The sequence below is a fragment of the Salvelinus fontinalis genome, chromosome 1 (assembly GCF_029448725.1).
Source record: "Salvelinus fontinalis isolate EN_2023a chromosome 1, ASM2944872v1, whole genome shotgun sequence".
NCBI lineage: Eukaryota > Metazoa > Chordata > Actinopteri > Salmoniformes > Salmonidae > Salvelinus > Salvelinus fontinalis.
Window position 1 is genome coordinate 65,876,771 of NC_074665.1, and position 16,007 is coordinate 65,892,777.

General features: G+C 40.3%; 1 protein-coding gene across 5 annotated transcripts in view; it reads left to right on the plus strand.

The window, feature by feature from the left end:
• Positions 1–12,307, plus strand: part of LOC129859998 (3-hydroxy-3-methylglutaryl-CoA lyase, cytoplasmic-like) — a 31,730-nt gene extending 19,423 nt beyond the window's left edge. For all 5 annotated transcript variants that reach the window (XM_055930312.1, XM_055930320.1, XM_055930336.1 and 2 more), the window contains 2 exons: positions 10,830–10,955; positions 11,236–12,307. In XM_055930312.1, the coding sequence (XP_055786287.1) occupies positions 10,830–10,955; positions 11,236–11,370 (261 nt within the window). In that variant the 3' untranslated portion in view covers positions 11,371–12,307. The remainder of the gene's footprint in view (positions 1–10,829; positions 10,956–11,235) is intronic.
• The last annotated feature ends 3,700 nt before the right edge of the window (positions 12,308–16,007 follow it).

Here is a 16,007-nt window from a genome sequence, read left to right on the forward strand (position 1 = left end):
CTGCTTCCATGTTCAAAGAATTGTCCATGTTCACCAAACAGCATTCTGGTTTGTATTTAAAAATAGTGTTACAACAGATCCTAATGTTGGGCACTTTTGACAAGGGGTGAGAAGAACCAGAGGGTGGGTGAAATTCCTTTCTGTGGATCACATTGAAACTGATTTATCACAGCTGCCCCGTGACCACTGAAAATAATAACAGGCAGGGATATTTAGACAACCATTTGTCCTCCTCCCATCTCAACAACCTCAGTGGAAATGAAAGATTTTATCATAGACTTTTCATTACTGAGTGCCAGTTGTCCACACCACCAACTGGGAGAGAAATGAACTCCACCATCCCCTGTCAGAACCGTGTTACCTCTGCTTTTGTTCATGATAAAGACATTCCATGCTCTTTGTACCTTTTGGGGGGGAAGTTCTGGGGGCCTTTGTTACGAACCCACCTTTGGTGGGTCACACAATGAGAAAGTATGTACTTTATTTTTCAGACTTTGCTGGGAAATAGATTTGATCCGGCCCAACGTTTCCATGTAAACTGCAGCTGACTGCTGGGCTATTGATAGAACTCAGTGTAGCCAGACGCTCTTGGCTGAGAAGTCAGACCTGTTCTTACGGATGTAGGATCTTGCTGAGAATTTTCCTGCATCGCAGGAAATGCGGATGAGCTTTGTGATTTACATAAATTCACTGAAAACCCACACTAACACATGGTTATATTAACAGTATTGCACTTTTCATGTAGATTACTTTTGGCCAGCTAATAGCCTAACCACCGATCAAGCAACATTATGGACTAAACGTTCTGTTTCTGCAGGATTATTTTGCTGTGACAATATAGATCAAATTAAGATCATACATTTGTACTCATGGTTAGCTCCTCTACACTAAGCAAAACAAGTTCAAGCCAAAGCTCATTGACAGGGCTTTAATCTTGTGACTCTCTCTAAATATTTAGTGGAAAGTATGGATGTTATTCTGATAATGGGTGTAAGTGGGTCAGTAAGGGACACTATTCCATCTTGTCCAATACATCTAAATACTCTAGATGAGTGTTTTACAAATGGTGACTTGAGAGACCCACTAATGGGTTGTAGCTAATTCCTGCTGGGTAGTGATTTCTGCCGGATTCCTGGATAGAGATGTTTATGTTCACTTGTGGTTTACAAGAAACCTCCCAAATTGTCCCAGAACCAAAGTGTTTGGGAACCACTAGTGACTGAGACAAAGTTGAAATTAGAATGATAATGTTTCATAACTGTGGTCATGACAAATCAAACAGGCACGTTGTCCAATAAAACCTATGGTTTTGAGGAGTTAACCCATACAATCCAGAGGACATTACATTTGAGCTGTGTAGGTGTAACGTTGAGCGTCATGAAAGTGAAGTGAGATGGGTGTAAAGACCTGTCAGTGGTAAACAACTCAGACAATTTTCAACAAAGTGACTAAACATTTAGACAGGTCCATTCATGTGGTTTCATGGTTGATTACGAAAGCCTTACTCATAGGTCAAGGAGCAAAGACCCCTGGAATAATGAGTGTTAACATTAGGTGAATGTTAATGTCTCTTCAAACAAGAATTTGGACCAGTCTTGGCGATGTTCATAAGCATGTTTAGTGCTATAGCTAGCTAGCCAACAGCACGTCATATGACAATACTTTAACCTTTCCCTAAAAATGGCTTGTGATCTGGCAACATTGCCAACATGACAGACTACAAGGAACTCCAATTGAATTGCCTGCTGAGGATATTAGCTTATTAGAATAGGCTTGTGGTGCAGGAGTCAGTGTATGTGCCAGGTGACCACAATGAGGAAAGCCAGTAACTTGGTGGAAAATACTCCTCTCCGTGTGCGCTTGACATCAAGGGCTGGATTCAATCCGTATCACAGAAGTATCAAGGAAGATCCACTTAATAGCTCAATTTTGATTTAATGGCAATGTTCCCGCGTTCCCGGAGACTGCATTCACGCTAAACGCTGACTGCATTCACGCTAAACGCTACATACAGTATGTCTGCTCAATCGGAAATGATCTTTACATTTTAATGCGGATCTTCCATGATACTTCCGCGATACGGATTGAATCCAGCCCCAAGACAACGTTCCCCTTTGCATGGTCTCTTTAGAGCATGAACACACAAATAAATGGTGCCTTATTAAAGATTAAAACGCTATCAATGAATCAACCTTATGTTAACATGAAGTACTTGCACCATCCCAAGGTGGAAAATGTGTATTTTAATATTCTAAAAACCAAGCATATTAAAGTGAACTCTACAAACAACAAGGATAGATTGGCACAGGAAGTGGTTTAGCCCATGAGGCAAAATTTAGTATGAATTTAGTATGAATTACTCCTTCAGCTTACTGTACAAACCTTGGTAGTCAAATGCTTTGAGTGGTTTATAATGTAAGAGGTGCTTTCTTTAAGAGCGTGGTCTCTACTTTGCCAATGACCTCCATAGTCCAACAAGACAATAGATGGTTTTCATGCTTTAAGGTCTTCTGAGTAATCCATTTATGTTTTTGTCTACCTCCCTATTAGCCACAAATATCAAGGAAGAGGTTGTGGCTTTACAGTGGCAGGACTTATTTATTGCTGGAAAGAGCTGCCCCAGGTTAGAAATGTGTCAGCCTTGCAAGCTACCATTGAATACAATCTCCTTCAGTTCCACAGTTTATGTAGAGAAATGTCAAGGCTGAGTTGGCGAAACCTTGCTGCCTCAAACCCTTCAATGAACATACCCTTCTGCCCCAACTGACGCACGGCCACACTTAAAACAAACAATACTGGGTAGAGTGTGGCCATCTCTCAAGTTGTTCACTTACAGTATATAAGCCGCCTTCCGTAATCCCATATCATGTGATGTGAACAGCCAGAGCACACTATAAAGTTTATTTTGTCAGGAATGCATTGTTTTTATACCTCCACGGCTCACTGAATGTGGCTCTTTAACAGCCAGTCCACATCTGGTTTCTGAGCTGTGAGAGGCTAATTGAATGCTGGCAATTTGGACCTTCTGACCACCAGTCCCTGTGCGTATTTCGTCCCATATAACAGCAGGAATCAGACGTACTGTCGAAAGGGATCGCTGTGCTCTTGGTGTGCCCTGGTCCACCGGAGACCATCTGGCACTCTAGCAGTTAGCGGCAGAATGCGAGAGGTTTGGCACGGTAAATTACAACTCTGTGTTTACACAACAAAAAAGTCTGCCCAGTACAATATCCTGCCCTGGAGTTAACTAAGGTCTGGAAATCTCTTGCGCAGTGCACACCGGAGTGGATCACTTTAGCCAACACAAACAGCAATTACAGACAGCCCCTGGATAGAATAGACCATTTTCTCTGCGAAAAGGCACCAATTAGGACCGTTATTCAGAGAACAAACGGTGCTTCCATTATTGTTGTTTGTTGGGGCTGTCCCTCAAGGACAGAAGTCCTTCATGGTTTCAGTCTGATGTGTCCCCGTGCCACAGCGGGGTCAGTGGGAGGATAAGCTCGTTAATTTTGTCTCATCGTGGGATCCTCTGACATCTGGCTCTGCCAAGGAAGCAGGAAAACGTCTTTAATATTCTCCTGGCGGTCGCTGTTATGTGGAAAACCTTGCGGATATCTTAATCTGCGATGCTTCTGAAAAATAGATGCTTGGCTTCATAATTTGTCCTGATGAAGACGCAAGGTTCCGAGGCTGTTGTAAATAACCTGATAGCTTTGAGGCCTGAGGTCCTCAGAGGCATATCATATAGTCATTTTCCCCCATCCTGAAAGTAACAAGTGAAGCTGTGTAGGCAGGCCTACAACGTTTTTATCACGTGGCTCTTGATAACTGTATAAAACTCAGGTTCTCTATCGGAGCATATAAATCATGTTTAAAAGCCAACATAAAAACAACAGCATATCCTGTGATATGAGAATAAACATCTGGTAAAACTTCTCTATGGTTCATAATGTCTTAATGAAATGTAAAGGTATTCGACAAGAATAATTTAACTTATCTACCAAACTGAAGATGTTTTTATGACATCAACATTTTGGACGAAGCAAGCTCATGATCTTTTTCTGAAAGACAGGGTTAACATTTAATGGAAGACGAATTAGCAAAGTGGGTTGAAGGCGAATCCCACTGGGCACACCACGTCATTTAAATGTGGAAATTGGGGTAATATTTGGTTGAGCCATTGGTCAGCCAGAAGTTTGTTGAATTCCCAATGTGCTATCACTATGCTTTCAACCATCTAAAAGCAAAGCCAAATTACAATGAAAGACAATGTCTGATTTTTGGTTTAGTTGTCATCTAAATGTGTAATCACTGCGCTTTCATCTATTTAAAAGCACAACAAAGTTCAAATGGGAATACAATGTCAGATATTTTGTATTTACAGTATACAACAATGTAATGTGTTATCACTGTGCTTCATCTAATAGCACAATCAAATAAACGACCTGGATTGCAGTTGAGATTATATTAAAAGTAGCCTACATATAGTGCAAGTGGTCAATGCTGTTCGAGATTCTGCACAAAATGTTATAGCAATTGTAAAGATCTCCACAGACCTGCAACCTTTGCATGCTATCTTGAACATACACTATGATTACGTAAGACATTTATAGTTACAGTAGGCTAACTTCAAAATGTGGCCATAGATGTTACTCACTTTAAGGCTGAATAAATACGGTTGGCAACGTAACCAAATATCCAACATATGCTTTGTTAACTTGTTGACAACTCAATAGTCTATTTACTGTATTGCAAAAGTTATATTGAATTGTGTTTAGTTGTCAAAGCAACCAAATATCAACATTTGAAGGAGGTATTTATTTTGTGCCACTGACAAGTCTGGCTTTAATTACAGTTTGTCTACAAATTAAGAATTGAAATGTTGGATTCATGTCTCCATCTCAACCAATAATCAAAGTCAAAGAATGGGCAAAATCAAATCAAATGTTATTTAAAGTGCATTTAAAATTTGATCACATTTTATTTTGTCCTATTATTTAACTTAGATTTTTGGTGAGATGAATATGTGAATCCAACATATCAAATTAAAGCCATACTAAGTAAGTGGCACAGATGGAACTATCCAAGCAGAAATTGTGATATTTCTTTGCATTGACAACCAAACACAATTCAATATCCAGTATGCCTACTAATGAATAATTCATATGTTGGATTCATGTATCCAGCTCAACCAAACAAACTAAGTTCATTAATAGGACTAAATCTAATCTAATCAAACTTTAAATGCACAAAAAATAAGTTTGATTTGATTTAGTCCTATTCTTTAACTTGGTTGAGATGGATTTGATTTATTAGGATCCCCATTAGCCGACGCCAATAGCGACAGCTAGTCTTAGGGGGGTCCGACATATAACGAAAAATACATTACAGACAAAAGACTACAATTGACATACATTTAAAATCATGAACATGTAGTGTGTGTGTGTGCATCTATCAGTTACACATACTTGTCAGTACATACAAACAACAAGTAGGTCACATGGGGCAGTAATGGTTGCTGGGGGGAAGGCTGCTGTCTTATCGGCTCTTAACCAACCATGCTATTATTATTTTTTTCTCGCGTTGTTCGTAACTTGTTTTGTACATAATGTTGCTGCTACCATCTCTTATGACCGAAAAGGGCTTCTGGACATCAGAACTGCGATTGCTCACCTCAAACTGTCGGACGGGAAGGATATAATAAAGACACCCGACCAAGCCCAGATTTCGCAGAAAGAAACCAGGGTGCCATGTGAGGATCAAGCGACGAGTGGCTAATCTGCCCATGCCTTCCATCCTGCTAGCTAACGTTCAATCGCTGGAAAATAATTGGGACGAACTGAAAGCACCTTTATCCTACCAAAGGGACATTAAAAACTGTAATATCTTACGTTTCACAAAGTCGTGGCTGAACTACGACATAAAGAACATACAGCTGGCGGGTTATACACTCCATCGGCAGGACAGAACATCAGCCTCTGGTAAGACACGGGGCGGGGGCCTATGCATTTATGTAAGCAACAGCTGGTGCATGATATCTAAGGAAGTCTCAAGGTTTTGCTATCTCATGATAAGCTATAGACCACACTATCTACCTAGAGAGTTTTCATCTGTATTTTTCGTAGCTGTCTACATACCACCACAGACTGATGCTGGCACTAAAACCGCACTCAAGGAGCTGTATACCTCCATAAGCAAACAGGAAAACGTTCATTCAGAGGCGGCGCTCCTAGTGGCCGGGGACTTCAATTTACCTAATTTCTATCAGCGTGTTAAATGGGCAACCAGAGGGAAAATAAATTCTAGACAACCTTTACTCCACACACAGACACGCGTACAAAGCTCTCCCTCGCCCTCCATTTCGCAAATCTGACCATAATTCTATCCTCCTGATTCCTGCTTACAAGAACAAATTAAAGCAGGAAGCACCAGTGACTGTGTCTATAAAAAAGTGGTCAGATGAAGCAGATGCTAAACTACAGGACTGTTCTGCTAGCATAGACTGGAATATGTTCCGGGATTCTTCCGAATGCATTGAGTATACCACATCAGTCACTGGCTTTATCAATAAGTGCATCGAGGATGTCGTCCCCACAGTGACTGTAAATACATACCCCAACCAGAAGCCATGGATTACGGCAACATTCGCACTGAGCTAAATAGTAGAGCTGCCGCTTTCAAGGAGTGGGACTCTAACCCGGAAGCTTATAAGAAATCCTGCTATGCCCTCCAATGAACCATCAAACAGGAAAAGCGTCAAAACAGGACTAAGATCGAATCGTACCGCACCGTCTCCGATGCTCGTCTGATGTGGCAGGGCCTGCAAACTATTAAAGACTACAAAGGGAAGCACAGCCGAGAGCTGCCCAGTAACACAATAATGTCTATGCTTGCTTCGAGGCAAGTAGTACTGAAACATGCATGAGAGCATCAGCTGTTCCGGACGACTGTGTGATCACGCTCTCCGCAGCCGATGTGAGTAAGATTACCAGGACATGCACTCCGAGCACACGCTGACCAACTGGCAAGTGTCTTCACTGACATTTTCAACCTCTCCCTGTTTGAGTCTGTAATACCAACATGTTTCAAGCAGGCCACCTTAGTCCCTGTGCCCAAGAACACTAAGGTAACCTGTCTAAATGCCTACCGAACAGTAGAGCTCACGCCTGTAGCCATGAAATTCTTTGAAAGGCTGGTCATGGCTCACATCAACACCATTATCCCAGAAACCCTAGACTCACTCCAATTTGCATACTGCGCCAACAGATCCACAGATGACACAATCTCTATTGCACTCCACACTGCCCCTTCACACCTGGACAAAAGGAACACCTATTTGAGAATGCTATTCATTCACTACAGCTCAGCATTCAACACCATAGTGCCCTCAAAGCTCATCACTAAGCTAAGGACTCTGGGACTAAACACCTCCCTCTGCAACTGGATCCTGGACTTCTTGATGGGCCGCCCCCAGGTGGTAAGGGTAGGTAACAACACATCCACCAAGCTGATCCTCAACATGGGAGCCCCTCAGGGGTATGTGCTCAGTCCCCTCCTGTACTCCTTGTTCATTCATGACTCCACAGCCAGGCACGACTCCAAAACCATAAGTTTGCTGATGACAGTGGTAGGCCTGATCACCGACAACGATGAGACAGCCTATAGGGAGGAGGTCAGAGACCTGACAGTGTGTTGCAAGGACAACAACCTCTCCCTCAACGTGATCAAGACAAAGGAGATGCTTGTAGACTACAGGAAAAGGAGGACCGAGCATGCCCCCGTTCTCATCGACGGGGCTGTAGGGGAGCAGGTTGAGAGCTTCAAGTTCCTTGGCGTCCACATCACCAACAAACTAACATGGTCCAAGCACACCAAGACAATCGTGTAGAGGGCACAACAAAACCTATTCCCCCTCAGGAGACTGAAAAGATTTGGCATGGGTCCTCAGATCCTCAAAAGGTTCTACAGCTGCACCATCGAGAGCATCCTGACGGGTTGCATCACTGCCTGGTATGGCAACTGCTCGGCCTCTGACTGCAAGGCACTACAGAGAGTAGTGCGTACAGCCCAGTACATCACCGGAGCCAAGCTTCCTGCCATCCAGGACCTCTATACCAGGCGGTGTCAAATTTGACAAAGACTCCAGCCACCCTAGTCATAGACTGTTCTGACTGTTACCGCACGGCTAGCGGTACCGGAGCGCCAAGTCTAGGTCCAAGAGGCTCCTAAATAGCTTCTACCCCCAAGCCATAAGAATCCTGAACAGCTAATCAAATGGCTACTCAGACTATTTGCATTGCCCCCCCCTCTTCTACGCTGTTGCTACTCTCTGTAATTATCTCTGCATAGTCACTTTAATAACTCTACATACATGTACATATTACCTCAATTATCTTGACACCGGTACCCCCTGTATTTAGCCCCCCTTTTGTTATTTACTGCTGTTCTTTAATAATTTGTTATTCTTATCTCTTACTTTTTTAGGTATTATCTTAAAACTGCATCGTTGGTTAAAGGCTTGAAAGTAAGCATTTCACTGTAAGGTCTACACCTGTTGTATTTGCCACATGTGACAAATACAATTTGATTTGATTTGAAATGGGGGAGAGGCGTTGTGCCATGAGGTTTTGCTTTATACATTTTTTGAAACCAGGCTTGCTGTTCACTTGCACTATATCAGATGGAAGGGAGTTCCATGCACTCATGGCTCTGTATAATACTGTACGCTTCCTTGAATTTGTTCTGAACCTGGAGACTGTGAAAAGACCCCTGGTGGCATGTCTGGTGGGGTAAGTGTGTGTGTCAGTGCTGTGTGTAAGTTTACTGTGCAAACAATTTGGAATATCCAACACATGAATGTTTCTTATAAAAACAGGAAGTGACGCAGTCAGTCTTTCCTCAACTCTTAGCCAAGAGAGACTGGCATGCATAGTATTTATATTAGCCCTCTGATTACAATGAAAAGCAAGACGTGCAGCTCTGTTGGAGATGGAGACGTGAATCCAACATATTAATGATTACCTTGAAGATTAAATGTGAAATCAACCAAGGTTTGAAACCTTAGGCCTATATGTATTGTCTATTTTTAGTTGAACCTTGGGTTGGATTGAAACAATAGCTGTTGATTACTTTTCAAATGCTATATAGGCCTAAATAGTATAATTGATTATTTATGACTTATAAAGTATTTTTACATTTCATTTGCACTGTTAAACCTACCGTTTGGAATAGCAACAGTGAATATATTTAGTTATTGAGAGATCTCTCAATAACCATTCCCATGATAGCACATTGGTAGTAATCATTGACAAATATCAAAGCTAACTTGGGCTGTGTCAAATCTTTGTATGGGAGACCAAATTAATAGCTGTAGATATATCAACTCTCCAGTAGGAAGTGCTGCCAAGCCTATTGTTTTTCTGATAGTGGATGTAACTTTGGAGATCTGATGTTGTTTCAAAGGTACTAATTCAACATTTTATACAAGGTTTGTCTATGTTGAACATTGGTTACAATGATGACATAATGCTGTGGTTGAAATTTCCCCCTCAAAACATTTTTCAAATCCAATGTATTTTCCATGTAGATTCCATGTCACTGTGCATTGATAAATTACACTGAAACAACATTGATTCAACTATTTTGTAGTCTTCATAACTTGGAAATGAATAACTGTCGCTCTCAGCTCTACTTACGCCTGCTGTCTCCTTTGCTTATGTCTGAAGGGACAACGTGTCGCTATGCCTTTTTGTGGTCTTTATACGGATTCTTCTCCCCAGGACCACATGAGGTGGATGTTTTGGGAATGTTTTACAACGATAAAGCTTTTTTTCCCCTGCAGCACCGAAGTTCAACCATAAAACAGTAAGCCTATCCCTTGCTAAGCAAAATTTTCTGGCTGTTTGGTACCGTGGTCCAACAAAAGCGCAGACATGCAGGGGAACAACCCACAACGCATCATTAATTCTCATATGGAGGCCAGACACTTGGTAGCCAGGCTGTAAAAAGCATTTCCCCACAGAAAGTTGAACTCTCTATGACAATTACTTTTATTGTGGACATTGCATGAACAGAATTGAAGTCGGAGACGTTGAACAAAACAAGAAATACATTTTAGAAGTGATTATTTTTACATATGGGTGTGCTCTATTTATTCAGGACATGGAAAAGACTGAGACATTGTATTCAAGGACATCAGAGGGTGTCATTGAAATTGAGTTATAGCCTTGAATTTAAACAACCCCTTTTCAAAGCTTAGTAACACACACCTTTGGAATTACCCATTTAGAAACGTACCATAGGGAGAAGGCTAATTATCCAGTGAATGGATTGTAACAAGAGTAGTGTGGTTACAATTGAGTAACACTTGATTTATATGAAGATCGCTGTGCCTAGTAACAAAAATGTATGTACACAAATGTATGTTTTGTGAGGTGTGCAGAAAAAAAGAGGTGGTGCAGAAAAACACAAGCTACCATGAGGATCAGAAAACATGAAACAAAAATACGGAACTTTGTGCATTTACAAAGTCTGCTATAACCAAAAACATGCAGCAAAAGAGGGGGCACAGCTTTAGTATGACAAAGAGGATGAGTAAGCTGAACTGTGGGGGGACACTAGGCTGTTGCGCCCCTCATCTCAAAGAAACAAAGACCACATTTCTCCTAACTGCCCATAAAAAAAAACACAACCCTGGCAGGGCACACTATACCAACACATTACAATACAGGAGAACAGTGAACATTGTTCTGCATGGGATTTACCTTCTGCTTGCCCTGTGCGTGTGGTTGCTGAATGTCTCTCCTGTGTGTATGTGTCTACCTCAGATGGGGATTTGTACAGTGGACTCGTCTGTAGCAGGTCTGGGAGGGTGCCCATATGCTCAGGGTGCCTCTGGCAATGTGTCAACAGAAGATGTTCTCTATATGCTCCATGGGATGGGCATTAAAACCGTGAGTGTTGCTTCACATCACCTGAAAATAGCCTTTGAAAACGGCTTTGCAATCCCTAGTGAACCCCCCCACCCCCCCCTCCCCCTTCATCTGAGAAAGCTTCATTCATAGGATAGATTTCTTGTTAAAATGTGTTGTACATGAAGTGGTTTCTGCATAACTTTCATGTGTATATGCAGGCCTGCTATTTCCATTTCCACAACTGTTTCTTTTACAATTGCTCCCCCTGCCGGCAGGGTGCCATTCTTTCTTCTTTGATCTTTTGTTTCTTTCATTCCAGGGAGTGGATCTCTCCAAAGTAATTGAAGCAGGTGACTTCATCTGCAAAGCCTTAAACTGCAAGACCAACTCCAAGGTAGCCCAAGCGAGAGGCGATTACTCTGTGCATTGCCGCATGAAGAAGATAAATACTTGACACCTTGTCCTTTTGAACATTGTTCCTTTTCATGCTGCATATAGATAGCAAATTATACAATACAAAGTGCACTATACTTCATTTTTTGGACAAAAATGTATAGCCATTTAGCAGAGGCACTTTATTAAAGCGTTGCTGGATAAGGCCTACTTAAATTAAAGAAATAACTGTAAACTTTTTAAACCAAATAACTTGTATCACTGTATAGTCTGTCTGATAGGAGGTAAAAGAGATGACTCCTCACTAAGTTGTGAACGTTATTCATGATGTTTCTGTTTGGGGTCTCTTTCCATTCATTTCCAGCTCAATGTGGTTACAATTAGACAAGGGGACCTGAGAGGGTTAAGGGAGTCCTGCTGGGTTTAAAACCAGTGTGGGTCGATCATTATCTCCCTCAAAATGTATTTTCATTTCCTAAGTCGCTTGCTCTGTCAAGATGGAAGTATGTCTGCCTTCACATGTGAAATATGTATTTGTTTTCTCTCTCTTCATCCTTCTCACCAGTGCATGACCCCATTCCATAAGTTGGATAAGGTCATTCATTAATTACATTTTGTAGAGTTAAATGGACAGTATTCAGCAGCTTTATGTTGAACTATTGTATTTGCAATAGTCAGAAGGGACAAATGTATTTTAGCTGGTGAAGCATCTCATCCGCTACTTTTGGTAGAAGTAGGCCTGCCAATATCTATAAGAACACTGAACAATATCAAATATTGGTAAATTAAATCCCAACATTAACTTTGTTATATAACAAAGCATTTAACCTCCCTTCCAGTAGACAGTCCTCCTTTTTAAATGCCTTGCTCTTGCAGATAAGTTGAGCAAATGTCAATATCCATAAGTATTTTATTAATTTGCTTTTTAATAGTAATGAATGTAGTATTATGTATTGTGTATTATGTGACAGTGCTATAATAATAAGTAATATATTGAATGTATGTAGTGCCTTTATTCTATGGTTTCAAGAAGGGTGGCATATATATTATAAATTAAATGAAGAGTTAATAGTTAATAGCTAATAAATAGTTAGAAAGGTCATTTTGTTTTTGCAAACCAAGGTAACATACATCATGGTTTCCCTTTTATATTGTACTTGGATTGGAGAAAATATCAACAGAAATACACTGAAGAGTGTTATGGTAAACCACGGTGAATCCAACATGTTTATTACATTAAGATAATAAAGGTTGATTAAACAAAGTTGTTTACAGAGCAAGATTACTGTAGATTTCGGATCACACATGACCTTCTAAACTCTCAGTGCTTGCCTAAAGTGCTGCCTGCATATTGGCCAATTCAGCCCAACCTTTCCCCAACATGAAAGCATTGTTATTGACATTTTGCGACAATATTGTATTACTTTAATGATTATTTTACTTGAGATAAGTTTTTAAAAAATTACATTTAGTACCCTTTACATATGTTCCTGTAAGGGTATCTCCTTGATCACAGGATAAAACATACAATCATCATTTAATATGCTTTACCAAAATATTTTATGAATGTTAGAATACAATGTTTTATCCCCATTGCTTAAAAGGGGCTTAAGGAGGCACATCATACATTTTGTAGACATCTGGATTAAGGTGTTGTGGTTCAATGAAAAGGGGGACATGACAAAGCAATGCATCTTATCAGACATGAGACAGGGCAAAGACATGACCTTAAACATAAACATCTGCTACATACCAACATCAACCCTCATATATCAACCTAATTATGCAATTCTCGAACACAGTCTGTATACATGTAGCCAGCTAGCATATTGCAAATATAATTAACTAATGGTAATACATTACACGTATTGTATAATACAACAAATATTTTATTGTCTTTGCTCCCTTGGGAAAATGGGATGGTTATTTGTTTATTCTACACTCTGCTACTTACAAGGTTTTTTTATTTTCTTTGAAAGATGAAACATAACACTTTATTTATCTTTGAAATAAGTAGCAATGCAAGCTACAAGGTACTTGTTACTTCATGAAATACCAGGGAAAAAAGAGCTGAAACAGGGCTGTAAGGATTTTAAATGATTTTTCTTATAATTAGGCTGAACCAGCTCCTCAGTATTAGAGTGAGAATAGAAGCAAGGGGAAAAAACATCACTTAATAGGGAAGAGTCACTATTTGACCATCATTACCATCATTGACCATCATTGACTTAACCAGTTGTATGTCACTTCCACACCACTTACGAGAGTGCTATCAGCTTTTTCCAGGAGTAATCGTGTAAACCATGCCGCTGTGTTATGACACTCACAGAAGCAAGCATGCTAGGCTTATGACTGTTCATTTGTTTTAATTGCACAAAATTATCTTAAAACTGAGTCATGTTTTGGCATTTTAGAATACTAAGTAAAAAAAACATTAGACACCAACTAATTTAAATTAGACAAGTTTTGCATTATCGTAAAACGTATACCGTAAGCACCACTGGTGTAGTGGTATCATGGAAGATTCCCATTCTTTCGACCCGGCTTCGATTCCCGGTCGGGGCACAGATTGTTTTGCTCCAGAGTGGCACAGCGTTCTAAGGTACTGCATCTCAGTGCTAGCGGCGTCACTACAGACCCTGGTTCGATTTCAGTCAGCATAGCAACCGGAAGTTAATGGAGTCCCATAGGGCTGCGCACAATTGGCCCAGCATCGTCCAGTTTAGGGTTTGGTCAGGGTAGGCCGTCATTGTAAATAAAAATGTGTTCTTAACTGACTTAGTTAAATAAAGGTTAAACAAAATTAAATTAAATAAAAATACCACTGCATACTGTACCATCATCATATACGCAATATTTACAGATACAAGCGTGTTTGAGTGTCAACAGGGTCAGAAAGTTACAACACAATCTTTATCAGGAGGGTTCCCTCTCTGCATTCTATGAGAAAAAAAGCTATGGATTCTATTGCAATTGTATTTTTTTAAGTATTCTGCACTGTATTCTATTATTTATATATTGCACTACCGTCTGCGAAAAACAATAACGACTGCCAACAGGACTACTACAACAAGTAGTACATATGCAAAATTATAAACTGGGTGGTTCGAGCCCTGAATGCTGATTGGCTGACAGCTGTGGTATATTAGACTGTATACCACGGATATGACAAAACATGTATTTTAACTGCTCTAATTACATTGGTAATCAGTTTATAATAGCAATAAGTCACCTCGGGGGCTGTGGTATATGATCAATATCGTATCCAGGCACTCCGTGTTGCATTGTGCGTAAGAACAGCCCTTAGCCTCGGTATATTGGCCATATACAGTTGAAGTTGGAAGTTTACATACACTTAGGTTGGAGTCATTAAAACTCATTTTTCAACCACTCCACAAATTTCTTGTTAACAAACTATAGTTTTGGCAAGTCGGTTAGGACATCTACTTTTTGCATGACACAAGTAATTTTTCCAACAATTGCTTACAGACAGATTATTTCACTTATAATTCACTGCATCACAATTCCAGTGGGTCAGAAGTTTACATACACTAAGTAGACTGCGCCTTTAAACAGCTTGGAAAATTCCAGAAAATTATGTCATGGCTTTAGAAGCTTCTGATAGGCTAATTGACATCATTTGAGTCAATTGGAGGTGTACCTGTGGATGTATTTCAAGGCCTACCTTCAAACTCAGTGCCTCTTTGCTTGACATCATGGGAAAATCAAAATAAATCAGCCAAGACCTCAGCAAAAAAATTGTAGACCTCCACAAGTCTGGTTCATCCTTGGGAGCAATTTCCAAATGCCTAAAGGTACCACATTCATCTGTACAAACAATAGTATGCAAGTATAAACACCATGGGACCACGCAGCTGTCATACCGCTCAGGATCGAGTGTAAACTTCTGACCCACTGGGAATGTGATGAAATAAATAAAAGCTGAAATAAGTCATTCGCTCTACCATTATTCTCATTTTTTTCTGTGAATTTAAAAAGTAAATACTGTAGACATAAGTCACACAAAAAAACACCCAGGCAGGTACTACAATGTCTACATGGAAACATCAGAGAAATCACCTGCAGCCTTATAGAAACGTTTTATCATGATTGTCCAATACAGACCTGCAGAGCGCTTCCCCCAGGCAGTTGTCAAAGATTTCCAGACAGATCTTGGTCCTGGTCTCCTCCAAATGTTCTCCACATATGCCACTGTGCAGACCCCCCTTAATATGCATACCGTCCTGATCCTCTGGGTTGCATTCATAGAGGACAACCATCTCTGCAACGTTATATGGCAGACCAGCGTAGAACTGTTGAGTGACCTGTCGACAGTGGATGCTGTTGCATTGCTTTGTTGAACAAGCCTGCACAAAAGGAATCATGTGCCCTTTGCAGAGCTCATTGTGGAGGCAGATTGTCATCTGTTGCAGACAGGACCCTCCACTGTCATGAATTGAAAAAGAAGGGTTCGGAGTAAGTGCTACTGTTTATAACTCAAACTACAATATTTCCAGTAACATAAATAGTTAAAATCGTCAAATCTGGTTCTAAATGTATGAAAATGAGGATAATCAGTCCACATTTGAACCCTTCTTCTGTTGCGTTATAGGGTGGGAGAAAGATTTGAAAACTTTATAAAGCTACCTACCTATGTCGATTTCAAAAGTAAATAAAAGTTGATCAATTTAATGTAAA